The following is a 26,983-nucleotide window of genomic DNA, read 5'->3' as shown; positions in this document are numbered from 1 at the left end:
AATTCAAAGACAGCCCAAGTTTAGAGACCACCATATGACAAATGTTTAGTGCCGTATCTCAGCTGAACTGTTTGTTTGTACATACACCTAATACAATGGGGCCCCGATCTTGATTGGGTCCCCTGGGAGCTACCAAAATGCAAACAGCCCAAATGCTCATGGACACATACTTACATCACAAAGACACCATTACATCTGGCATTCTTGCTGGCATCCTGTAGAGATGCCAAGCAATAAGTAGGCATAGAGTATGATCCTCATCTACAAATGGTCCTCCAAATCAGAGGTGAGACACAATGGCAGGTCAACGCAGAAGAGGAAAAGTTGGCACTGCTATTGGCTATACTGTGCCTCTTCTGCAGAAAGAGGACTTTCAATATATGTCAATACAGCATCTTTCACAAAACCTTTAAATTAACTTAAGAGAAAAAATCCTTCACCAAATCTTCCAGAACTTGCTGCTGCTTCTAGGGGGAAAAATCAAACTTTTAGAACACAGAGTACTTTAGCTGGTTCAAAATGGAAATTCCGGTGGGCCGGTGAAGGGCAGGGGGAATCCTGCAAGAACAGTCAAATTGAACACACTTCACATACAACTTTCAGGATCTCACAAAACTTCGGCTTGAAATAAATTGTGAAAAGGCAATCTATCATGTGTAGTATGAATTGCAGCCATTAAAAATTAAGGCCAATAAAGCAGTGTCTATACTAACTGTTTTGGGGTATTTTGGTGAATCTTCCCCCACTGTTTTATTGCCATCAGTGCACTTCAGAGCAGATTTAGATAACGCAGTGGTAAAAATGACTGTGCCCGCAGTTTATACTAGCACTGCCTCTTGTGTTACCATCTGTGAAGCTGCACTAGTCGCAATGCAATGGTGGGAGATTTCTCCAAAAATGCTCGTGCAGAGAAGGCTGGAGGATACATCTACAGTGGAAATAGTTGTAAGCTTTCTTTCTCTATGAGTGGAAGCTGGTAGGCTGTTGTCCACACTAAAAAATGGAATCCATATTTCTCCAAAAATGCCTGCATTCTGCCTATACCACAGCTATAATTTTCTGCATCTGTGCAGAAAAGTGCTTACAAGTTTTCCTAGTACAGACAAGACTTTACTAAAGCCAGACTTCTGTTTGAAGTGGCGAGGGGGAGAGAATGAGAATTCATCTTCCCACTTTTCATAACTCTTGTTTAAGCTATTTATAGAAAATATTTGCAGTTAGCATTAGTAGATAGATCTCTTTTCTCCTCTAAGATGGAAATGAAAAAAGTAGTAAAATATGGAAGTGCATTTTTATCTTTAAATATTTTCCACAAGCATCTTTAGCAAATACTCCCAATACAAGTTTTATGAAAATATAAATTAATGTGCACAAAACATACTATATTGTTTTTAAGATAAACACCTATTATCATAGCTTAAAATATTTACCAGACAATGGGTAGTCAAAAGCAATCTGCTAGAGTGTGTCAAACATTTTCTGAAAATAAGTTTTCTGGCAGAAAACAATGATTTGATTAAATCAAAACATTTTATAGGAACATATTGATTCTACCTAAATTTGAGAAAATCATCAAAATATTTTTTTATAAAGTCAAAGCACTTTTGTTTGGACGTTTATATTATTTATGCTATAAAATATAGTATACAGTTTATATTATGCAATTTATATAATGAATCAAAGTCAAAACAAGACACTTCACTGAAAGCTGTTCTGTGGGAAATTTCATTCAAAAGGAAATTTCAGAATTTCATTCCAATTTGGGAAAATAAGCAATTTTGAAGTGTTGGCATTTCCTATAGAATGGAAATTCCAAGTTTCAATCAGCTCTAGTAGATGCCAAAAATAACTCACCAGCAAGATCAAGGGGCACCCTAGCAAAGAGCCCAGCCCTTGCACCTACCTCTTTCCCTCCAAACCTGAAAGAGTATACTGGGATTTCAAACAGTGTTCTCCTTTGATTCTGCTTGGGACTCCCTCTTACGTTTAGCTATGAAAAAAACTAAAAAAACTGAAGCCACAGAATCTACCACAAAACCCACCCTTTGCTGCAGAATTCTGTTCTAGCATCTAAGATTTCACTTTAAAAAAAAAAAATTAAAATATCCTTTTCAGTTGCAAAGAAAACTTCCCCATCACAAGCCAAACTTAATCCAGTGCTGTGTCATCTCATCTCTGCAACAGAATATCTTCTAGAACAACAGCTGTAAGAGATGCAGGAGCTCCCCCAGTTTGTCTCAAAGTATTCACATTTAAATGTTTTCATTGGGCTTCAAAATTGACACTTAGCATTCGTTGATGATTTCAATATAAATATGCAGCTCCTGATGCTTTCCTCCATCAATGGTGGAGGAAATCCTGGATATCAGGGCAGTCAGGCAGCTATCATCTGTCAAAGTTGTTGAACTCCACCTTCTCCCCAAAACTACAAGTCCTTCTGTCTCTATCCAAAAGGGAAAGAGATGTATCCCACTCCCTAATGCCAAAGACCTCCTCCTGAGTGCGAAAATCTTATCTGTTCCCATCTGCCAGAGACTCCTGTTACTTCACCCCACCTTCACCCTCACCCCAAAGAAGCCCCAACCTGTACCTCTTGTCAATACAACGTTCTGCAATGCACTGAAATTCAATGTTTAGGTAAAGTGTGACCTGATCATGATAATCTATCATTTATACTATGGAAATACATACAGACCTTGAGGCACTGAATTTAATATAATTCAATAAACCTTTCAATTTTGAATCAAGAACGTAAGTATGGCCATACAAGGTCAGACTAATGGTCCATCTAGCCCAGTATCCTGGTTTCCAACAATGGCCAATGCCAGATGCTTCAGAGGACATGAACAGAACAATGCAATTATCAAGCGATCCGTCCCCTAATGTCCATTCCCAGCTCCTACCAGTCAGAGATTTTGGGACACCTAGAGCACGGGGTAGCGTCCCTGACCATCTTGGCTAATATCCATTGTGAAAACTGACCATTTATTCCTGTTTGTTTCTTATCTTCTAACCAGCTACTGATCTATGAGAGGACCTTCCCTCTTATCTCATGATTATTTACTTTGCTTAAGAGCCTATGACAAGGTCCCAAACTGAAGGCTTTCTGAAAGTCCAAGTACACTATATCAATAGGATTAGTCCTTGTCCACATGCTTGTTGACACCCTCGAAGAATTCTAGCAGATTGCTGAGGCATGACTTTCCTTTACAAAAGCCATGTTGACTCTCCCCCAACATATCATGTTCATCTGATAATTCTGTTCTTTGTTATAATTTCAACCAATTTTCCTGGTACTGAAGTTAGGCTTACTGGCCTGTAATTGCTAGGATCTCACCTCTGCAGCCTTTTTAAAAAATTCATTTTAAGTTTGATAAGCGTCAGTGAACCAAAAAATTCAGCACATTATGTTAAAGAAATGAGGGGAACTTGACAGAGTACTTTTTGGCGGTGGGGTTGGAGGTAGAGAAGGTCTGCTTTCAGTCACTTTGGCTTGTATTCCTTTGATTATGGGCAGAGTCCCTGCTCTCACTCAATGGATAAAACGTCTTGTAGAGCAGTGGTTCTCAACCTTCCAGACTACTGTATCCCTTTCAGGAGTCTGATTTGTCTTGAGTATCCCCCAAGTTTCACCTCACTTAAAAATTGCTTGTTTACAAAAATCAGACAAAGTCTCACAGCACACTATTACTGAAAACTTCCTTACCTCTCATTTTTACCAAAAAATTATAAAATAAGTCAAATGGAATATAAACACTACTTACATTTCAGTGTACAGTATATAGAACAGTATAAACAAGTCACTGTATGAAATTTTAGTTTGTATTGACTTCACTAGGGCTTTTTCTGTAACCTGTTGTAAAACTAAGCAAATATTGAGATCAGTTGATGTATCCCCAGAAGACCTCTGCGTACTCCCCTAGGTATGTGTATCCCTGGTTGAGAACCACGGTTGTATAGCAATTCCCCACCCACAAGCCAATATTATGGTCTCTTGGAATACATCCAAATCCCTCTTCAAGCAACTGGGTGATACTAACCTTTTAAAAGGTATCACAAGGAATTATAATTTCTCTCTATTAGAGATCAGATTCTACTGTTTAAATCAGGGATCCAGGCTTTCCAGCAGGAATTCTTTGGCCTTTATAGCAAAATATTTTCAATACAGGAAATCTATGTACAGTATGCATCTGAACAATTTAGCTTATGCCACAAAAAGTTGAAAAGACTAGTTGATGCAGTACCATTTCAGCTCTGTTTCTTTGATAAAGGTTGAACGCAGTTATTCACATTGTTCTCACCACATCCCATAAATGTTTTGGACTCACAAAAAGAGTTATAAAAACAAAGTCAATGAAAGAGAATTGACATTAAAAAAAAATAAACACTTTTAACCTTCTAAGGTATTTTACTGCTTTTAAAAACCAGAAATATAGCAATTCCACGCATGTATTTTTTTCCCTACATAAACACCATACCTAATTTTGTTTCAAATTTAGAAACTTGGTAAAAAATGTAAATTTACAATACATTCCTATTCTATGAATCCTAGACTATATACTCAACAGCTAAAAAATATTTAATATTCAAATTACAAAAGCCAATTTTCACACAACTTGTTTGTTAAAGTAAAACAACAACAACAAAACCATACACACTTCTAGGAAGTGCTTTTTGAATAAATACTAGATATTTTCATTATAATTCTGGGTATTTTTCCAGTGGACTTCCTAGTTCAGTTACTATCTGTAGTGATTTTAGAGGCACTCTCATTTGTTCACACAGAAAAAGCATTACAGCACTCTGAACACTTACATTATGCTACACAAACTGTATACGGATAACTTAGCTCTGCCCTGCCCCCCACCCAATACCTTTCTGGGGTAGTGACTTCACATCCTTTGACATCAGCAAAGCTAGAAAGGGGGATGGGAGAGTCACAGTAGAAAGCAGTAAAACCTGCTTTTAAACTATACAAGCAATGCTTTCCCGAATTCTGAAATTATCCAAATAGCATTTAATACAAAACTGATTTCCATATTCCACAATTATCCTGAGTCTGCATCAAAACAGAATAGATTCTGCTACAAAGGACTTCCTGCTTTCCTTATCTGAAAATCACAATAGCCATTTATTAGCTAGCCACACACAGTTTCAATTCACTGAAACACACAATAACTCACCTCTAATATGTAAAAGGGCCACGGGCTGAAACGGCCCATTGGAATTGGCTGCATCAACCACCATCCTGCTGCCAGCTTTATTACATGTCAACATCTAGGCTTCAGCAGGAAAGGCAATGTACTCCTTAAGGCAAGAAACCAGCCTCCATTTTAGTTTAAAAAAAAAAAGAAACTGAAGCTCTCTGCAGCTGGAGGGAACTGGCTAGTTAGTGATGTAAGCAGTCAGGAGAAATCTGATTGGCTAATAGCAGCAACTTAAAATGACACTAAAAAGCTGCAAATCAAAAAAGGTTTTTGTGTGGCTGTCACTGCATTAAGCTTGTACGTTTTTCTGCTTTCTCGTGCCTCCATTCATCAGTAATTTTAAACAGAGAGCCCTTTTCTCAGCACACTCTCATGAGCTAAACCTGCAGCGTAAACAAACTTATCTTGACAAAGGAGCTTGAACAAATTACTGAAAACTTTCACCCATGATGATTTTACTGTTGTACACAACACATACATGTATAAAAAGTATTAGGCATGGGACATGTACTTGTGCTGAAAACGCAAAAGTTTAGACATTTTCTCCTAAAAACAATTGCCACTGAATCTCAAAATAAAAGTTCTCATTAATACTCATATCATATTAATAGTGTGATTCAATCAGCGCTTGATTTAAATGCATAATAAGAGCAATATCTTTTTACAATGTTAATTTTCAAATGCCATATATCTCACATTTTTAAGTACATTTACCTTACTGTAACTAAATCTAGCATGAAACATTAAATTTCAATGCTGTACCTCCTAATGATTTATTCCAAATAAATCAATACATACCAAATAAATTAATAACTTTAGTAACCAGTTAAGTGGACACTTTATGGGAAACTTTGTAAAGTTTTCTGTTAAGATAAAATTCATCTTTTATACCTCATTCCTCTTCCTTATATCCTTATTAAGATGAAAAGTAGGCATCTTAAAATTTAATCTAAAATATAACCTCTTGTAAAACAAGATTTTATAAAAACTCAGCATTATTTCACTTTTCAAAATTCCAATAACCATGTTTGTTTAAAAATACTGAAACCCAAACACTGCACTACTAATAACCTGAAAACCATATTGGGTATTAACAAGTGAAACTCAGAATTGATTGTCCAAGCTAAGAAAAAAATTATAGTAACAAGTACAGTTAATTTTTAAGCTTTTCATTTTTATTAAAATAATAGAAACACAGAACTGGAAGGGACCTCAATAGGTTGTCTGATCTACTGCCTCGCACTGACTCAGAATTTAGTATAGGGTGACCAGATGTCCCCTTTTTATAGGGACAGTCCGGTTTTTGGGAACTTTCTCTTATATAGGCACCTCCTACCCCCCACTCCCTATCCTGTTTTTTCACAGTTGCTATCTGGTCACACTAATTTAGTACATCTAGACCATCCCACACAGGTGTTTGTCTAACCTGTTCTTAAAAACCTCCAACGACAGAGATTACACAACCTCCCTAGGTAATATGTTCCAGTGCTTAAGAACTCTTGTTAGGAAGTTTTTCCTAATGTCTAACGTAGATCTCCCTTGCTGTAATTTAAACCCATTAAAATGTATTGTTAGTGATATACAGTAGGTAAATATTTCTTTACAACTTAAGATTTAACTTGACAGTACCCCTTAAAAGCAAATATTTGAAAGATCATTTCTCCTTATTGCTTCTTACTCCTCCCACACATAGGGATAGCATTCAGAAAAATAAATGCATTATGTTGCTTGTATCTGCCCCGAAAAATGCTCTCTAATACAATGCAAATATTTAAGGTCTAGCAGCACCAGCCTAAACTATCAACATACGTCTAGAAAAGAGGTATGTCAGAGAGGAGAAAAAAGGACTGTAATTTTTATGTAATAGGTGGTGATTGGAACTCAAGTTCCCTATTCTTCCAAATTAACTGAAACCCTAGAAAACATTTTAAAGATATTTTCCCTGTTTCTCGGAATACATGAAAACAATTTGTGCACATTTTAGTTAAATGAGTTTTTACTCCCAACAAAACAAACACCACACCAAAGGGCTGAGCCTGTAACAAAACTAAATTTAAAAACAAAAATATAAATTAAAATGACAGCTCTGCCTGATGACTGGACTATAATCACCTGACAACTGATGTACTCTCTCTATACAGTATTGTCAGTGAACTCTAAGTTGTAAACTCTTTGGGGAAGGGCTGTTCTAGATCCTGTACAACACCACGCATGCTGCCGCACTCAAAACAAAATACCACGACCGTGGAACAAAGGAGAAATATTGTGACAAACTAGCTTCATTATTTAAAAAAAAAAAAAATGTTGACAGAATTCTTTAAATAAGCCCTGCTTTTTCATTTATCCAAAGTGAAATTTAGTTGTTTTGTAATATGCTAAGACATATCACTAAAGCCAATTTTAACTTTAAAGCAATGCAGTTTCATTGGTTCCAACTAGGGCTGTCAATTAATCGCAGTTAACTCAAGCTTTTAACTCAACAGAAATTAACTGGTTTAAAAAATTAATCGTGATTAATCACAGTTTTAATTGCACTGTTAATAACAGAATACCAATTTAAATTTATTATAAAATATTTTGGATGTTCTTCTACATTTGCAAATATATTGATTGCAGTTACAACACAGAATACAAAGTGTACAGTGCTCACTTTATATGATTTTTGATTATCTTTTTATAGTGCAAATATTTGTAAACAAAAGAAATAGTATTTTTCAATTTACCTCATACAAACTGTATGCAATCTCTTTATCGTGAAAGTGCAACTTACAAATGTAGATTTTTTTTATTTTTTTTTTTTAACATAACTGCACTGAAAACGAAAACAATGTAAAACTTTTGATCCTTCAAGTCCACTCAGTCCTACTTCTTGTTCAGCCATTGCTAAGCCAATAAGTTTATTTACATTTATGGGAGATAATGCTGCCCATTTACAATGTCACCTAAAAGTAAGAACATGCTTTGATTTGTAGATTAACTATCTTATTTTTTTCTTTTACAGTGCAAATATTTGTAATAAAAAACAATAATATAAAGTGAGCATTGTACATTTTGTATTCTGTGTTATAACTGAAAATGTAGAAAAACATCAAAATATTTACAATAAATTTAAATTGGCATTCTATATTGTTTTAACAGTGTGATTAAAACAGATTCATCATGACTATTTTTTTAATCTCACAATTAATGGCGACTATTTTTTTAATCATTTGACAGCCCTAGTTCTGACACCTCTCCTAAATATACCATATATACTCGATCATAAGCCGGTTCATTTATAAGCCGACTCCACCAAGATGGAGAAGGAAAAATGGAAAATTTTTATGACCCATTTATAAGCCGATCCTATAATTCAGGGTTCGGCAAACTTTGGCTCCCAGGGCCATCAGGATAAGCCGCTGGCGGGCCAAGATGGTTTGTTTACCTTGAGCGGCTGCAGGCACAGAGGTAAAGCTAAGTAAACAAAGTGTCCCGGCCTGCCAGCCGCTTACCCTGATGGGCCGGGATAGCAACTGGTGGGGAAATTTTGGGGGAGGGAGAAGCTGGGGGTCAGGGGAGTAACCCCTGTGACCACCCCCCACATGACCCCACTCCTAGCCCAGGACCTCACACTTTCCCCATCCTATCCCTTCCCACCTTAGGTGGGGTGGGCCAGGGAGGATGTCTTTGGGCGGCCCGGATCTGCTCCGGCAGGCTAGGCGGTGTGGCCGCAGCCTGCTCCAGTGGGCCAGACTGGGCGGCACGGCCACAGCCTGCCAGCCCTGGAGCTGCAGCTGCTTCGGAGGCTGGTGGGAGAGCAGCGTGGCCAGAAGCAGAGAGACTCTGGCCCTGCCTCTTCCCTTCTGGCTCTACTGACTGTGCTGCCTCTCTTTGCCCCCTCTGTTGTGGGGAGGGGCTGCGTCCCACCTCTCCCCCTTTCTATACCCGTTCATAAGCCAACCCCCTGCTCTGATGCTTCCCTTTTTTACTAAAAAAAATTCGGCTTATGAACAAGTATACACGGTACTCGCTTTCTTTAGCTGCTCCCCACCCCCACCCCCACCCTACGCATGCTACATCAGCGTAAGAGAATTCAGATGGTCTCTCTTTGCGCAGGCACACCAGCCTCGGTACTCTTTACAAAGATTAATAAGCAAAAGCACTGCTAGTGCATCAGCATGGAAGTTAAGCAGTGCGCCCAGGGGCACAATGAGCAGTCAAGTGAGGACCAAAACTGCAGTTACAAAAAGGTTGCACATTTAATATGGGGCAGTCTTGCTTCTGCAATCATAGCAGTGCTAGTCATTGCCTGACTTGGAGCATCAAAGGTTTTGGAACATCCAACAGTCAAAGAGAATGTTTACAGTTAGGTAGTGTTGTAAGCAGGTGAAACAGCAATCAACATGGATGGAAGCTGCATGGGGTCTCTCAACACTTTGCACTCGGGCTCCACAAGACCAACAGCTAGTCCTGATTAAAGCCATCACTAGAGAGCTGGTTAAAATAATCATGAATCATATTTACACTCACTTTGATCTTTAGAGAACATACTTTGAGTGACATGTGGAATCTAGATTTTTGAGTGACTATCTCTGTCAAACAAATTCCAGTGTTTTATAACAGCCTCACTGAAAAACAGGAAAACCCCAGTGTCTGTGTAGCTTCACTCATGGTTTGAGCCACACAAAAAAATCATTTGCAACCAAAGGACAAAATATCTTTACTAAAGCTAAGTTTGTTTAAACAACTTCATTTGGAAAGAAAATCAAAAACATAGTAATTCTCTTCAAGACCTTAATTTTGGGAGGGGGGAAAAAATTAGGGTTGGTTTAAAAGGAGGAAAGACAAGGGACTGAGGAGAGAAAGGATATTCTAAAGAGCAATTTAAAAAGAAAAGCCAGAAATAAGAAATGTAGAAAATACTGGGTGGGGCAGAAGACATATGCCATCAAAAAGCAATAACTAATTAAATAAAACTCAATGTACGGGAAGAGAATAATTCCCTACGTTGATAAAACAACACTTGAAATAAATATGAGTACCTCGGCCTAAAAAAAGGATGAAAAGCACTAGGAGAAGTCCTCAACTATTGAAATCCTCTTGAAGCTTGTGCAAATTAACAGAAACAAAGAGGCAGCTTTGTTGTAAAACAGGTGAATATATTTTTAAGTTATGATTTCTGAAATTGGTCTCTTTCAAAAAGAATGAATATGGTGCAATATGGGAAGTCTCTGTAAACTCTTCCACCAGAAATTTGATGTCTACCATCACCTTTAATTTCAGTCAGGGGAAGGGGGTCTTTAAAAAAAAAAAGTCAAAAAGTCTTTCAATGAAAAAGTGGATGTTTCAGACAGATAATTTACTTATTCATACAAGTGGATCAGTTAACTAGAGGCATTTTTGAGGGAAGTGTCATAACAAGAGTAATGTGTGTCCTGAATCAGGCAAAAGAACTTATGCAAAATCCCTTAATTGCTAGCAAACATCATTAAAAGGCTTATTTTAGGATCAAGCATATTTACCTAAAATACAAATTAAATGGTAGGACTGAGAGATTCCAAGAAAGAGCAAAAGAGAGGTGTCTATGTAATGTTGGAGAGAAGGAAATTAATGACCATGTATGATATTATTTAATAAGCCTCAAAACATGTAGAGTCCCCATGCCCTCAAACAAATCAAAAAAAGTAGTTTGCACTTTAGTACAATATATTTTAAACTGAAGTCAGGGAAAAAGGAGAGAGAATCAAGATCAGTGGTCCCCAAACTTTTGCTGTCACCCCTTCTTCCCCCATTACCCGTAAAGGAACCTTTCCGCTCCCCCTGCAAGAAGCATGGTTGGGAACTGTGGCCAGGAGCAGGGCCGGAGCTGCAGCTGGAAGCCGGGGCAGGGGACAGGAGCGGGGACAGGAACCGTGCCCAGGAGCAGAGCTGTGGCCTAAGCTGCGGCTGGGGGCAGAGCAAGGCTGGTTGGCACTCCCTCCCCACCCCTCATGGTGGCAGGCCCGGGCCTTGAAATGCTCCCTTCGAGGGGCATGGCCCACAGTTTGGGGACCACTGGTCTAGATAAACACACTGTACGTGAGCAGTAGTCTCATGTGTTTGTACACTAGTACAAAAAATTAAGTCTAACTGTTTATTTGGATAGATGTGCTACTCTAAGGAACCTCAACATAATATCGGGTATCTACCAGAGATTTAGATGAGTTCCCTGACTCCTTAGCCTCACTATCACCAATACAGTTGTGAACATTCTTGGGCAGAAGATAGACAAAAGGACAATGTTCTGTAGTATAGTGATGGTTTCTGTAGGCAACATAGAGGAACTACCAATGACATGGCCTGACACATACACACAATTCGGTTTCTTTCAGGGGCACTGACATTGAGTGCTGTCCTGGAGAGAGACTTCCTTCCACTATTACTGCAGTCTCTACATCCTGAGTACTGGCTCCATTGACCTGTTCAGCTTCGAGGTCTCGGGCACCCCAGATAGTGTCAAACTGACACCGGAGAACCAGCTCAAAACGGTATTTTTATGCAAACCAGAATAAAACCCAAACTATGGTTTTGTCCTACCTACTGAACCAGAACTCAACTGAAAAAAAATGGGTTACTGGTTAAAATAAAAGTTGAGCATTTTAATATAACTCTTTGTCGGGCTCAACGGGTAGTGATCAATGGCTCCATGTCTAGTTGGCAGCCGGTATCAAGTGGAGTGCCCCAAGGGTCAGTCCTGGGGCCGGTTTTGTTCAATATCTTCATAAATGATCTGGAGGATGGTGTGGATTGCACTCTCAGCAAATTTGCGGATGATACTAAACTGGGAGGAGTGGTAGATACGCTGGATGGGATAGGATACAGAAGGACCTAGACAAATTGGAGGATTGGGCCAAAAGAAATCTGATGAGGTTCAATAAGGATAAGTGCAGGCTCCTGCACTTAGGATGGAAGAATCCAATGCACCGCTACAGACTAGGGACCGAATGGCTAGGCAGCAGTTCTGCAGAAAAGGACCTAGGGGTGACAGTGGACGAGAAGCTGGATATGAGTCAGCAGTGTGCCCTTGTTGCCAAGAAGGCCAACGGCATTTTGGGATGTATAAGTAGGGGCATAGCGAGCAGATCAAGGGACGTGATCGTTCCCCTCTATTCGACATTGGTGAGGCCTCATCTGGAGTACTGTGTCCAGTTTTGGGCCCCACACTACAAGAAGGATGTGGAGAAATTGGAGAGAGTCCAGCGAAGGGCAACAAAAATGATTAGGGGTCTAGAACACATGACTTATGAGGAGAGGCTGAGGGAGCTGGGATTGTTTAGCCTGCAGAAGAGAAGAATGAGGGGGGATTTGATAGCTGCTTTCAGCTACCTGAAAGGGGGTTCCAAAGAGGATGGCTCTAGACTGTTCTCAATGGTAGCAGATGACAGAACGAGGAGTAATGGTCTCAAGTTGCAGTGGGGGAGGTTTAGATTGGATATTAGGAAAAACTTTTTCACTAAGAGGGTGGTGAAACACTGGAATGCGTTACCTAGGGAGGTGGTAGAATCTCCTTCCTTAGAGGTTTTTAAGGTCAGGCTTGACAAAGCCTTGGCTGGGATGATTTAACTGGGAATTGGTCCTGCTTCGAGCAGGGGGTTGGACTAGATGACCTTCAGGGGTCCCTTCCAACCCTGATATTCTATGATTCTATGATTTTAAAAAACTACTGCAATCTTATTTTCATTATAAAACAAGACGACAAAATAACAAATAGGCATTGATTGCTACCAGAAAGTCCTGCCCCAGTATAATGAGAAGAGAATGAGATGAGAATGACAATAGAAGGAGACCAGCCCACAAGAGTAGGGAGCGAGAGGGGAAGTTTAGGTGCTGCCTGCACACCACATAAGGCAGCAAGGGGCCACACAGATCAACCATCTCTGAGAATCACACCTGGTGATAAAAGAGGTGGAATGTTCTTGGTCCCAGAGGTTAACAGTAATTCTTCAAGACCAAGAAAAAAAAAGTAATGACTATCCAACCCTTCTGTCCCTTACACAGGTTTCTTCCCATCCATCCTCAACCCCTGGCACAGCTCTCCCTCCAGTTGCTCTATTTGAAGCAGGGTCTTCAAACTCAAATTTATCCTTTCACTGCAGAGGTCCAATATGAAATAGCAAATATCAGAAGATGTTATTATGTATTATCGTACAAACTGTTCATAAACAAGTCGTGTTTATTTGACTACTTGAGTTTTCTTAGTGTTTAACTTAACACATAAAGTTAAAAAAATAAATAAAAAGGTCAAAAATCAAAAAACAGTATCAATTTTAAGTTTCAACTCGTTTTTGAATTTACATCCACTAAGATTGAAATTTGATCTGAATGGGTTCAAACCAATAACCAAACCATTATTTTTTTTTGGTGGTTTGAACTGGAAATGAACCTGAACACAACTGAACTCAAACCTGAATCCAACCAAAATAAATACTGGTTCGACTACCTAAGCCCAAAACTCCTCCTCCTGTATGAAGAAAACAGAAGAACCTTAAACACCATTTTGATTGAGGAACAGCTTCTACTGCCCATAGTTTCAGGAAGTGCAAAATTCCTTATAAAAAAGTTTGGCACTTGTCATCTCTTGTAGTTAAGAAAGGGCCTGAAGAAGGGATGTGGGAGAGACTGGAGCTCCAGGTCATATTTCTTCTGCACTCCCCTGCTATATCAACATGTTTATGTTGAATGGAGCCATATATGTGCCCACCTACTTCTGGGAAGAAGGACACTTGTTACAGTCACACTGATTGCTTAGGCTGGAAGGAGGGATTTAGAGCCATTTTGTGCTCTGGGCACTTTCCACTTAGTGCTCCTTGACAAAGATTTTAACACAGAATAAGATAAGTCATATCACTTGCAACTTTATTGTGGCCAAGTATGAGGGGAATCTTTGCCTGTGTATGTGGCCTTGAACTCCTCCATGATAATGCCAGGTCCAACCAGATTAGCAGTGACGAGAGGGCTCTGGGAGCTAGGGTGAAGGAGTCTGAAGCGCAAGTGGTGTTCTTGTCTATCTTCTTTGACCATGGGATGCTGTTCCTGGAAGGTGGTCTGCTGGGAAGAGATGGGGTCCACCTAGCCAAGAAGGGGAAGAGCATCTTTGCACACTGAATCAGTGGGGGAATCTGATCAACATTTTAGATGTCTGAACACATATGTGAGGAGAATGGGGAATACACAGGAAGAGGTGCAAATATTAGTATATAAGCTAAATTAGGACTTCATTGGCATCAAGGAGACTTGGTGGGATAAGTCTCATGACTGGAATATTGGTATACATGAATACAGCTTGTTCAGAAAGGACAGGGAAAAAAGGAAGAAGGGGTTGCTTTATCCATAGATATATACATTTGTTCTGAGATACAAAAGGAGGTGGGGAGGCAGACCAGTTAGTCCCAAGGTAAAAATGAAAGGATTAAAAGATAGGGGTGATATCACAGTCGGGGTCTACTACACAGCACAAAATCAGGAAGAGGTGGAGGATGAGGCATTTCTAAAAACAACTATCCAAAACACAGGACCTGGTAGTAATGCAGGATTTTAACTACCCAGACATCTGTTAGGAAAGTAATCCAGCAAAACAAAATTTCCAATAAGTTCTTAGAATGTATCAGACACAACTTTTTGTTCCGGAGAGTGAAGGAAGTAAGCAGGAGGGGGAGCAAATTTTAAACTTGATTCTGACCAACAGTGAGGAATTGAGCAAATCTGAAGGTGAAAGGCAATTTGTGTGAAAGTGATCATGAAATGATAGATGTCATGATTCTAAGGAAAGGAAGGAGTGGAGCAGCAGAATAAGGACAATGGACTTCAAAAAAGCACACTTTAACAAACTCAGAAAATTGGTAAGTAAGGTCCCCTTGGAAGAATATCGAAGATAAAAAGCAGTTCAGGAAAGCTGGCAGTTTCTCAAGGAGACTGTATTAAAGGCACAATTGCAAACTATTCTGATGCAAAGGAAAGATAGGAAGAATACTAAGAGGTCAATATGGCTCTATCAGGACCTCTTTAATGGCCTGAAAATCAAAAAAGGAATCCTACAAAAAAGTGGAAACATGGTCAAATTGCTTCAGGAGTACCAGAGAACAGCATAAGTGTGTAGGAACAAAATCAGAAAAGTTAAGGCACAAAATGAGTTACAGATGGCAAGAGACATCAAAAGCAGTACGAAGTTCTTTAAATACACTGGGAGTAAGAGAAAGATGAAGGAAAGTGTAGATTCTCTACTTAGCAGGGAAGGAGAACTAATAACTGATGACATCAGAAAGATGAGGTGCTTAATGCCTATTTTGCTTCAGTCTTCACTAAGAAGGTTAATGAATACCAGATACGTAACAGTGTTAATATTAACAACCAGGGGAAAGAATACAAACCAAAATAGGGAAAGAACAGATTAACGAATATTTAGATTATTCAAGTCATCAAGGGCCTGATTAAATTCATCCTAGGGTACATAAGGAACTAGCTGAAGCAATCTTGGAGCCATTAGCAATTATCTTTGAGAACTCGTGGAGGATGGGAGAGGACCCAGAAGAGTGGGGAAGGGAAAACATAGTCCCTATCTTTAAAAAGGGAACAAGGAGAACCCAGGGAATTATAGACCAGTCAGCCTAACTTTTAAACCTGGAAAGATACTGGAAAAAATTATTAAACAATCAATTTGTAAGCATCTAAAGGATAACAGGGCTATAAGGAATAGTCAAGCATGGATTTTTCAAGAACAAATCATGCCAAACCAACTTAATGTCCTTCTTTGATAGGGTTACTGACCAAGTAGAGTGGGGGGGGGGGGCAGTAGACATGATATACCTTGATTTTAGTAAGACTTTTGCCACAGTTCCTCATGACATTCTTATAAGTAAGAAAGGGAAATGTGGTCTCAATGAAATTACTATAAGGTAGTTACACAACTGGTTGAAAAACTATACTCAGAGTAGTGATCAATGGTATGCTGTCAAATTAGGAGGGCATATTTAGTGAGGCCCCGCAAGGGTCGGTCCTGGGCCTGGTACTACCCAATATCTTCATTAATGATTTGGATAATAGAGTAGAGCAGTGGCTCTCAACCTTTCCAGACTATTGTGTTCTTTCTGATTTGTCTGTGTACCCCAAGTTTCACCTCAGTTAAAAACTACTTGCTTTCAAAATCAGACATAAAAATACAAAAGTGTCACAGCACACTTACTGAAAAATTGCTTACTTTCCCATTTACACCATATAATTATAAAATAAATCAACCGGAGTACAAATTCTGCACTTGAATTTCAGTGAATAATATATAGAGCACTATAAACAAGGTCATTGTCTGTATGAAATTTTAGTTTGTACCAACTTTGCTAGTGCTTTTTATGTAGCCTGCTGTAAAACTAGGCAAATACCTAGATGAATTGATGTATTTTCTGGAAGACCTGTGCATAGGGTACACACACCCCTGGATGAGAACCACTGAAGTAGAGAGTATGCTTATAAAATTTGTAGATGACACCAAGGCGGAACTGCATGCTCTTTAGATACAGATTTAAAATTCAAACTGACCTTAACAAATTGGAGAACTGGTCTAAAGTCAACAAGATGAAATTCAATAAAGACAAGTGCAAAGTAAGGAAGGAAAAATATCAAATGCACAACTATAAAATGGGGAATAACTGGCTATCTGGTAGAACTGCTGCAAATAATCTGGGGGTTCCAGTGGACTACGAACTGAATAGAAGGTCATTAATGTAAAGCACCTGGAAATAAAGCTAATATGATTCTGGGGATGTATTAACAGGAGCGTTGTATGTAAGACATAGCAGATAGCTGTCCTGCTCTGCTCAGCACTGGGGAGGCCCCAGATGGAGTACTGTCTCTAATTCAGAGAACCACAATTTAGGAAATATGTGGACAAACTGGAAAGAGTCCAGAGGAAAGCAACAAAAATGAAAGAAGTTTTAGAAAACCTGACCTCTGAGGAAAGGTTAAAAAAACTGCATGTTTAGTCTTGAGAAAAGATGACTGAGGGGAGACCTGATAACAGTCTTCCAATCTGTTACGGGATGTTATAAAGAAGATGATGATTAATTGTTCTCCGTGTCCCCTGAAGGTAGAACAAGAAGTAATAGGCTTAATTTGCAGCAAGAGAGACTTAGGTTAGATATTAGAAAAAACTCTGCAACTATAAAGGGTAGTTAAGATCTGGAATAGGCTTCCAAGGGAGGTCATGGAGTCCCCATTACTGGAAGCTTTTAAAAGCAAGTTGGACAAATACCTGTGAGGGATAGTCTAGGTTTACTTGGTCCTGCCACTGCACAGGGAGCTGAATTTGATGACATCTCAAGTCTCTTCCAGCCCTACATGTCTATGATTCATTGAGCTTCTGTTCAGATTCATTGCTCTGTTATCAGCCATCACCTTAGCAGGACCAAATATGATTCTGCCAAAGAATTCTAAGGCACAGATTTACTCATAGTAATCATCCACTGCCTGACTTGATTCAGAGATAGTATCCAGCCACATACATTGCCATACTGGGTCCCACTGCGAGCCTCAGAGCCCATGGAAATATGCAAATTCTGTTTTGGACTTGGCTGATTCATCTCTCTTTTGGTTGGATCTCTGTGGTGACTACCATCTTCACCCCCAAGTATCTCACACACATCTTAAGGAAAGGCTCTCTTCTAATTCTCTGGTTTGGGATTGTCACTGACTGAAATGAAGAATTATTTCATGAATGAAGAGCTAGAGCTAATGGAAGAGAATGAAAATCCAGAACACCCCACAGCTCTCTACCCCATGTGTTTTGTGGAGTCTTGGAGTTTTTGTAGATCAGTTTCTTTTTAAACGGTGCTCCCTTCTGTGGCTTAGTCTGCAGCAAGGATGTCAAATCTTTATACTCCTGTTGTTCAATATGTTATTGAAGAGGAAAAGTAGGAGTACATCCTTTAGGGAGTCCAAATTTTCCTCTCTGGAGAAAGGTAATAAGAGGCCCTGCCATCTTTCCTATTTGAGGAGATCCTGGAGCACTTCCCCACTAAGTTGGATAGGTCCAACATTATGGAGGAAAGGGGGGAATCTGATGGCAATCTAATTGGTGAGGCTAGACCTACCTGCTACATCTTGAGTGCTGAAGAGGGCTGAGAAGCTTTTTGATGTTTCCACTTGCCTCCAACAAGCCATGAAGATTGAGCCTTTCCCCCTAAACAGAGAAGATTTGTGGGGTGGGGGCACTGTGGCAGAGCTACCCTCTCTGGGTCTTCTCAGAAATGGAGCAGAGAGAGGTTATGAGGTGCTCTATTTGGTCATGCAGGGGAATAGTGGAAGAAGCAAGAGGGGAAGCTTGGCAAATGGATCCCTCTTTCCTCAAAATATCAGTCAGAAAGATGGAGAGGGAAGGGAAGAGAGAGAGAATACAGTTCATTGCTGCACCAAAAAATGGTTTTAAAAATCAGGATGGTGATTGATAAGGTGTGTGTGCTTAGCTGCTACATCCAGAAGCAGACATTCTGGAATGAGGGGAGAAAGTATGTGCCCAAGTCCCATGGACAAGTCTGAGCTGCATCCAGCATTTGCACAAAGGAGGGGCAGCCTAAATGTCTTCAATTAGGGCAGAGGTCAGAATCCAGAAATGCATTCACCTAGAGCTTTTTGCACTTTATTGCAGCCCACTGAAAATCCACTCTGACACTGAGCACACAGCCTTCATATCACAGGGCTCCTTATTTCTATATGCCACTGTTCCTTCTTGGTGGAATCTGGTACCAATACTCTGATATGCAAGAATCCACCAACCTCAACAGATTTCCTTTTTACAGATAAATCCACCTGGTCTGGTAGAGCCTTGTTGGCAGCTACCTCAAGTGGGAACTTTTTGGCTCTCTAGTGAGCAGAGTTGGCGCTCGACATAAGCAGACTAAGCAATTGCTGAGAGCCCGATGCAACTCATGGGAGCCCTCTATTATTAGTATTTGTTTTGGGGGGCGGGGGAAAATATTCTTGATTAGAGCTCCCAATGGGCTAGTACCAGCACTGCTAGTGAGTGAGGTTTGTTCAAAAGCAAGTGTCCCTCCATTTTCATTTCAAAGCTTCAGATTTCTAATATATATTATATATATACTGATTAGGCATCAAATTCTTGAATTATATTTCTCATTCACAGACATTTGCCTTTTTTTTAATATATAAAAATAGTTGTCAAGGGAAGCTATCGATACCCCTCGTGTCAATCTTTTTCTTCATAAGTTTGTATAATGATTTTATCCCAGCCAATAGCTGAAATAAATGGCAATACTAGAATCCTGCTTGCTAGAACAGATGCACAATTTTTAAAGAGCTACTCCATGCATTTCCTTAAAGTCCTTCAACTCAACTGATAGAATTTATAAATGCCACAGAACATGTGGATTTCTGGGGATCAAAAATACACAGTAAATTCCTCAAAAATTAACCTGTCATCCTGAAAAACATACTCAAAAGCACAAGTTATCGAAGGACAGATGAACTGAAAAAAGTTAACAGACAAACTTGAGACAGGAAATCCAGGTACAGACTAATCCATATTCACATGGCTGTTATGACTCAAAACAAGATTTAAAGAAAAAAAAACATTTTAGGCCAAATATGTACTGGAATGGCCTTGTGTGGGGAGAAGAAATGAAAAGAGATCTCTGGAGTCCAGAAAAGCCTGTATAGGAAAGGAGAGTTAACTATCATGTACAGATGCAAGTCTTTATAACCTATTGCTTACATTTAACACTACAAATTACCGAGTTAAACTGAATACATATTCCCCTTGCTCAGGTGCACTGTGAACTGCATAAATACCTTCAACTATCCAAACACTGGTGACCTACGGGGATAGATTAAGAACATCCAGAGTACTAGGCAAATCCCCAAATGGGACCTTGAGAGTTGTCTGCTGGACTAGTAGGGGGCACCATCAGTGAAATTGGAACTTCCCTCCAAGACCACCATTCCTTGACTTCAGCCCCCACCCAAGGAGAGGACCTTCTTGGGAGCCCTTTCACCCTTGGGGCTCTCTACACAGTTGTCTCGTATGCTTTTGGAAGGCCTGGAGCAACTCACACCTCAGAACTGTTCTTTTAGCCTTTCTGAAAATCAGATATGCACCATTGCTTTGGTTACACTGCTTACATTTTCAAGTCATGAGCGCTAGCAAGAGTCATTATTTAAAAAACAAAGGTAAGTTTAAGAGTGTGACATCAGCATTTGACTGCAGGAGTTGGGGCGTGAGGCCAATGGTGCCAATACATTAATTCAGCCCGGCTATCTAGCAACTATACTCTTGCACTATAGTTAATATTTTGTAATGACGGTTTTATGAAAGAAGGAATCCAGCATGCTACCAGATTCTGACTGATTATGCTGGAGATACAGATACAAACAAGGAAGTGATTGGCAAATTTGCCATGCTAGTAAATAATATCATAGAAAAATGTTTTTGAAGAGATTCATATCCATGCAAAGAAAAGTCAGATTAAATGAAAATAAGGCAAGAACATTTTTTAAATCTTTCTTTTAATGGATTCTACCCAATTTTCAATGGAAATGAGTTCAGTAGGAAACACTGACAGTAACAGGCTTAGAGTACTTTCTCTTAACTCTGCTTCTGACTGGGTAATAAGTAAGCATTTGGTAAGGCACCTGAAATCAAAACTCAGTTTTGCTTAAACCTAAAATCTTCTGTACAATTGCATATTCCTTGTGGCTGGGTGGAAAAATGTAAAACTACATGGGTTTTGTTTTAAATACTTTGCCTATAACTTTTTTTTAAATAGTGCTTAATATTATATAAGTGCTAAAATAAGAAATGACAATTTAAAATAAGCTGATTTGATCAGTTTTCTACATGAAGCTTCCATAGTTGCCAACTTTCATCAAGAGACATCACAAGAACATAAATACGTAAGAACGGCCATACCAGGTCAGACTAAAGGCCCATCTAGCCCAGTATCCTGTCTTCTGACAGTGGCCAATGCCAGGTGCCCCAGAGGGAATGAACAGAATCATCAACTGATCCATTCCAAGTCGCCCATTCCCAGCTTCTGGCAAACAGAGGTTAGGGACACCATCCCTGCCCATCCTGGCTAATAGCCACTGATGGACTACCCTCCATGAATTTATCTAGTCCTTTTTTGGACCCTGTTCCATAGGTTGACTGTGCATTCTGTTAAAAAATACTTCCCTTTGTTTGTTTTAAACTTGCTGCATATTAATTTTCATTTGGTGACCCCTAGTTCTTGTGTAATGAGTAAATAATGCTTCCTTATTTACTTTCTCCACACCAGTCATGATTTTATAGACCTCTATCATATCCCATTTTAGTAGTGATCAGGAATAGCCAGCATGGATTCACCAAGGGAAGGTCATGCCTGACTAATCTAATCGCCTTTTATGATGAGATTACTGGTTCTGTGGATGAAGGGAAAGCAGTGGATGTATTGTTTCTTGACTTTAGCAAAGCTTTTGACACGGTCTCCCATAGTATTCTTGTCAGCAAGGTAAGGAAGTATGGGCTGGATGAATGCACTATAAGGTGGGTAGAAAGCTGGCTAGATTGTCGGGCTCAACGGGTAGTGATCAATGGCTCCATGTCTAGTTGGCAGCCGGTATCAAGTGGAGTGCCCCAAGGGTCGGTCCTGGGGCCGGTTTTCTTCAATATCTTCATAAATGATCTGGAGGATGGTGTGGATTGCACTCTCAGCAAATTTGCGGATGATACTAAACTGGGAGGAGTGGTAGATACGCTGGATGGGATAGGATACAGAAGGACCTAGACAAATTGGAGGATTGGGCCAAAAGAAATCTGATGAGGTTCAATAAGGATAAGTGCAGGCTCCTGCACTTAGGATGGAAGAATCCAATGCACCGCTACAGACTAGGGACCGAATGGCTAGGCAGCAGTTCTGCGGAAAAGGACCTAGGGGTGACAGTGGACGAGAAGCTGGATATGAGTCAGCAGTGTGCCCTTGTTGCCAAGAAGGCCAATGGCATTTTGGGATGTATAAGTAGGGGCATAGCGAGCAGATCGAGGGACGTGATCGTTCCCCTCTATTCGACATTGGTGAGGCCTCATCTGGAGTACTGTGTCCAGTTTTGGGCCCCACACTACAAGAAGGATGTGGAGAAATTGGAGAGAGTCCAGCGAAGGGCAACAAAAATGATTAGGGGTCTAGAACACATGACTTATGAGGAGAGGCTGAGGGAGCTGGGATTGTTTAGCCTGCAGAAGAGAAGAATGAGGGGGGATTTGATAGCTGCTTTCAACTACCTGAAAGGGGGTTCCAAAGAGGATGGCTCTAGACTGTTCTCAATGGTAGCAGATGACAGAACGAGGAGTAATGGTCTCAAGTTGCAGTGGGGGAGGTTTAGATTGGATATTAGGAAAAACTTTTTCACTAAGAGGGTGGTGAAACACTGGAATGCGTTACCTAGGGAGGTGGTAGAATCTCCTTCCTTAGAGGTTTTTAAGGTCAGGCTTGACAAAGCCCTGGCTGGGATGATTTAACTGGGAATTGGTCCTGCTTCGAGCAGGGGGTTGGACTAGATGACCTTCAGGGGTCCCTTCCAACCCTGATATTCTATGATTCTAGTCTCTTTTCCAAGCTGAAAAGTCCCAATCTTATTAATCTCTCCTCATCATTTTTGTTGCCCTTTTTTGAACCTTTTCCACTTCCAATATATATTTTTTGAGATGGGGCAACCACATCTGTATGCAGTATTCAAGATGTGGGCATATCATGGATTTATAGAGGCAATATATTTTCTGTCTTATCTATCCCTTTCTTAATGATTCCCAACATTGTTAGCTTTTGCATCTACCTTCTTCAGTTCATCTGTCACCCAAACCTACCCTCTCCTAATATTAACAAGTATTTTTGGTTGATGTCTCTAATAGCGTTTGCATTATTTGATATATCCAACTGCTTAGAAAAGAAACGATAGCTCCTGGAAAAAACAAAAAAGACATTGACTCTCAAACTCCACTCACAGGATTGCTCATAATCCCATTCATTTAACTTATACTTTGGTGAAAAGGTTTTTGTTGTTGTTGATTTGTTTATTTGTTTTTAGAAGAAGGGGGACAGTTATCAAGACATTGATATCAAGGTCAGTTTTACCCCCCCAAAACCAAATTCCACCCATTTTCATCCATTGTTTCAAACAGGAGCAATGTTCCCTTTTAGCATACAGGGAGAAAACATCTTGTCAGGTATTTATTAAAAAAGAAAATAAAAGATTAAAAGTAGTTTTACTTTGAGTATTGTATTAATGTAATACATCTCGCTATATTTCAGAGAACTGCACAAGCTCCTTCAGTTCCTGGGCACTCCAGAAATCCTCAAGTTTTTCCACTTTCAGATCTTCCACTTTATCGAGGAACATTTTATTGTCTTTAATTGCTACAACGGTGGTCTCACTTTTCCAGATTCTTTTTGGAGGGATCAGCATCTTTGTCAGACTTAATTTTTACCAAAGATGAAAACTACCAGAACTAACTTATTTGCTATCCAGTCATTTATAAATCCAAGACACTGAATGCTGGTTTAACTCGTTATGTGTTTCCCTATCCCAGTCTTGGCTGTGAGGCAGACAAGTTGAGGCACCATCCCACAACTCTTCACTTCCGAAGTCTTTCACCAAAGTGGGCTTGGATTTTGGCATATACCTAGAATCTCAGACTAAAAGGAAAAACTTAAAGTTGTCTTCAACTCAAAAAACCAACATCCTTACAAACTCTCACACACTCACTTTTAATGTGATTTTTAAAATTTATGCTATTAGCATAAAAAAGTAACAAGTCAATCAAATGACAGTTCTCTTCACCAAAACTCAAGACAGGACTGATCAGCATGCACAGCAAGATCTTCAGCAAAAATGAGATAAACTAGACTCTAATCAGTCGTTTCACATGCAGTTATTTGACATCAAGAAAACGGCACAGTCATATGCTCAGCATTCCAAAGTTAGTCTGTATTTGCAGACACTAAAAGATCAATCAAAAGTAGGCATCACAGCAAAGTCCATGGGCACATCTTTCAGCTTAACAACTCATTTCATCCTACCTTGATACAGACCTTTATCTGAAAGCCAGATCCATTTTTTCCAAGGCCAGAAGTCCAATTTTGAGAGGTAAGTAACACTTCTAGGAATAAACTGTGAACTGTATTTGAAAATAAAAACCGAATCACAATTCGCTTTTCTAAGCTGAGTACTGACAATGGTCACCTTAGGCTACATCAACACTGCGCTGCAGAGCAAACTAAGGTGGTGTGAATTGCAGAGCACACCAAAGTGTTGCAATCTAACTGTCCCATATGAGTGCTGCTGGCATGAACTAAAAGGTATCTAGTTCACGTGAAGTATGTACCTCTTAGTTCGCAGCAGCATCCACATGGGGCAGTTAGATTGCAGCATTTTGGTGAGCTCTGCAATTCATAGCATCAGTCTGCTCTGTGGCTCAATGTAGACAACCTCTTTGTTAAAAGGGTAACATATTATGAGAGCCTCTTATAAGACCTGAAACAAATTTCCATCCTGCTTTAAAGAAGAAAACACATGCTGACATAAAATGTCTTTTTGAATCAGTACATCATCATGACCAAAACAGATTACATACAATATTACCTATTGAAGACCACCACAGATTGGCAAGAGATCCTGCAACACTCTAGAACAAGGCAAATAAAGAAAACCCTTTTTTATTTTGTCAATTTAGGACACACCCTTGTGATTCTCTTTAGTTTACACAGAATATTCACTGAAAAGTTAGACTTGGCAAAGAACCCTACTTGACAGGGTATAAAATTTTATCTCTCATTCTTTTTCTTTAAAAAAAGAAAGTTCTCAACGTAACGTAAGGTATTTAACAGTTCTTCTTATCTGCTCCGTAAGTACTGTAGGGAATCAGACCATACTGCACACTTCCAACTGCTCCCTACTCTCAGTACAACATGGCTACGTCAAAATAATACACTTCCAGACTACACTTGTTTGTCCCACTAGATGGCACACACTGATTTAAGCACTTCCACCTGTCTATGTAATCAAAAATCCCATTGAATTTGAATTAAATCTGCAGAGTCAGTAACAGAACTGCAAGTGGGCCCTGAAGAAACACATGCCTTAGCAAGATTAAACTATGCTAAGGAAAACAGACATACGGTAGTACAAAATTTTAATATTAAGTTTCAAGATTCAAAAGTGTCCTTTTAAGGAGTTAATTTATTTTGACTTCTTAAATTAAACCTTAATTTACTTTCTTACTCATATTAATATTATTACTTGAACAAAGGTGAAATAGGGGCATCTATTTTTTTAAAACAACACGTGTACCGTTTATAAAATGCCAGAGTTCTGACAACAGTTTTATTTCAATTCATGTCCCTTGTTATCTTGGCCACTTCATTCTCCTTTCTTATCCAGTTCAGCAACCAGGAAGGTGCTAGAACAATGCTGTCCAATAGGTGCCAAGATTTACATACATTGCTCTGATCTGGTATGGGAAAAATACGCTCTTCTCAGTAGAATGCAAAAAGGAGAGTAACATATTACTGATTTTAAAAGTATGGATTGCAGGAAACTATTTCTGCAGAAATATGGAAAAGCGTAAGTTTGATCCCCTAGTGACTTCAAAACAAAGACTAAGTTCACATAACTTATGACAGTTTCATATTTCTTTCTATTTCATCTGAGTGAGACAAGAGTCTTAATTTTAGTGTAAGGGAGGAAAAACAAAAAAAAAGGCATATAAACGGAGTTAATTCTAAATAAATCACATTAAAATTAATGCTTTAGTTGCTGAATCTAATTTTTTTTTTTTAAACTTTTGAGTTGATCTGAATTATTTCTGTCTACCTTACATTTTGGGCCCAACCAAATTCACAGTCCATTTTGGTCAATTTCACGGTCATAGCATTTTAAAAATTGTAAATTTAATTATTTCAGCTATTTAAATCTGAAATATCATGGTGTTGTAATTGTAGGGATCCGGACCCAAAAAGGAGTTGTAGGGTGGTCGCCAGGTTATTCGGGGGGGTGGGGGGGGAGGGTGTTGCAGCACTACTACCCTTACTTCTGCACTGCTGCTGGCGGCGCGCTGCCTTCAGAGCTGGGCAGCTAGAGTGGTGGCTGCTGGCTGGGAGCCCAGCTCTGAAGGCTGAGTAGCCGCCAGCAGCAGCGCAGTAAGGGTGTCATAGTATGGTATTGCCACCCTTACTTCTGCACTGCTGCCTGCAGAACTGGACCCTCAGTCAGCAGCCACCACTCTCCGGCCACCCAGCTCTGAAGGCAGCAGCAAAGTGTAAAAAGAAAAGGAATACTTGTGGCACCTTAGAGACTAACCAATTTATTTGAGCATAAGCTTTCGTGAGCTACAGTGAACTGTAGCTCACGAAAGCTTATGCTCAAATAAATTGGTTAGTCTCTAAGGTGCCACAAGTACTCTTCTTCTTTCTGCGAATACAGACTAACACGGCTGCTAGTCTGAAAAAAGAAATAAGTGTGGCATGGTATGGCATTGCCACTCTTATTTCTACATTGCTGCTGGCAGGGCGCTGCCATCAGAGCTGGGCACCCGCCCGACAGCCACCGCTCTCCACTGCCCAGCTCCAAAGGCAGCGCAGAAGTAAGGCAGGTGAGGAGGCAAGCAACAGGTGGGGGTGTGCGTGTGTCTTGTGGTGGGTGGGTGACCAGGCGAGCAGCAGGCGAGGGGCGGGGGTCTGGTGGCAGATGGGGGGGGTCTCACAGCGGGCAGGGGAGGAGGAAGG

The 26,983-nt window shown here is 39.8% G+C and overlaps 1 protein-coding gene across 4 annotated transcripts in view; it reads right to left on the bottom strand.

Annotated features, from left to right (window-relative positions):
• PPP2R5C (protein phosphatase 2 regulatory subunit B'gamma) overlaps positions 1-26,983 on the bottom strand; it is a 194,267-nt gene that overhangs the window by 127,928 nt on the left and 39,356 nt on the right. Inside the window, exon 1 of one of the 4 annotated variants that reach the window (XM_077819373.1) lies at positions 5,184-5,331. The exons of the other annotated variants lie outside the window; for them this stretch is intronic. Within the exon in view, the coding sequence (XP_077675499.1) occupies positions 5,184-5,277 (94 nt within the window). The 5' untranslated portion in view covers positions 5,278-5,331. Of the gene's footprint in view, positions 1-5,183; positions 5,332-26,983 lie in introns of those variants that run through there. 4 annotated transcript variants of the gene reach the window in all.

This window comes from Eretmochelys imbricata, chromosome 6 (assembly GCF_965152235.1).
Source record: "Eretmochelys imbricata isolate rEreImb1 chromosome 6, rEreImb1.hap1, whole genome shotgun sequence".
Taxonomy (NCBI): Eukaryota; Metazoa; Chordata; order Testudines; family Cheloniidae; genus Eretmochelys; species Eretmochelys imbricata.
This window is presented reverse-complemented; position numbering and strand designations above follow the sequence as displayed.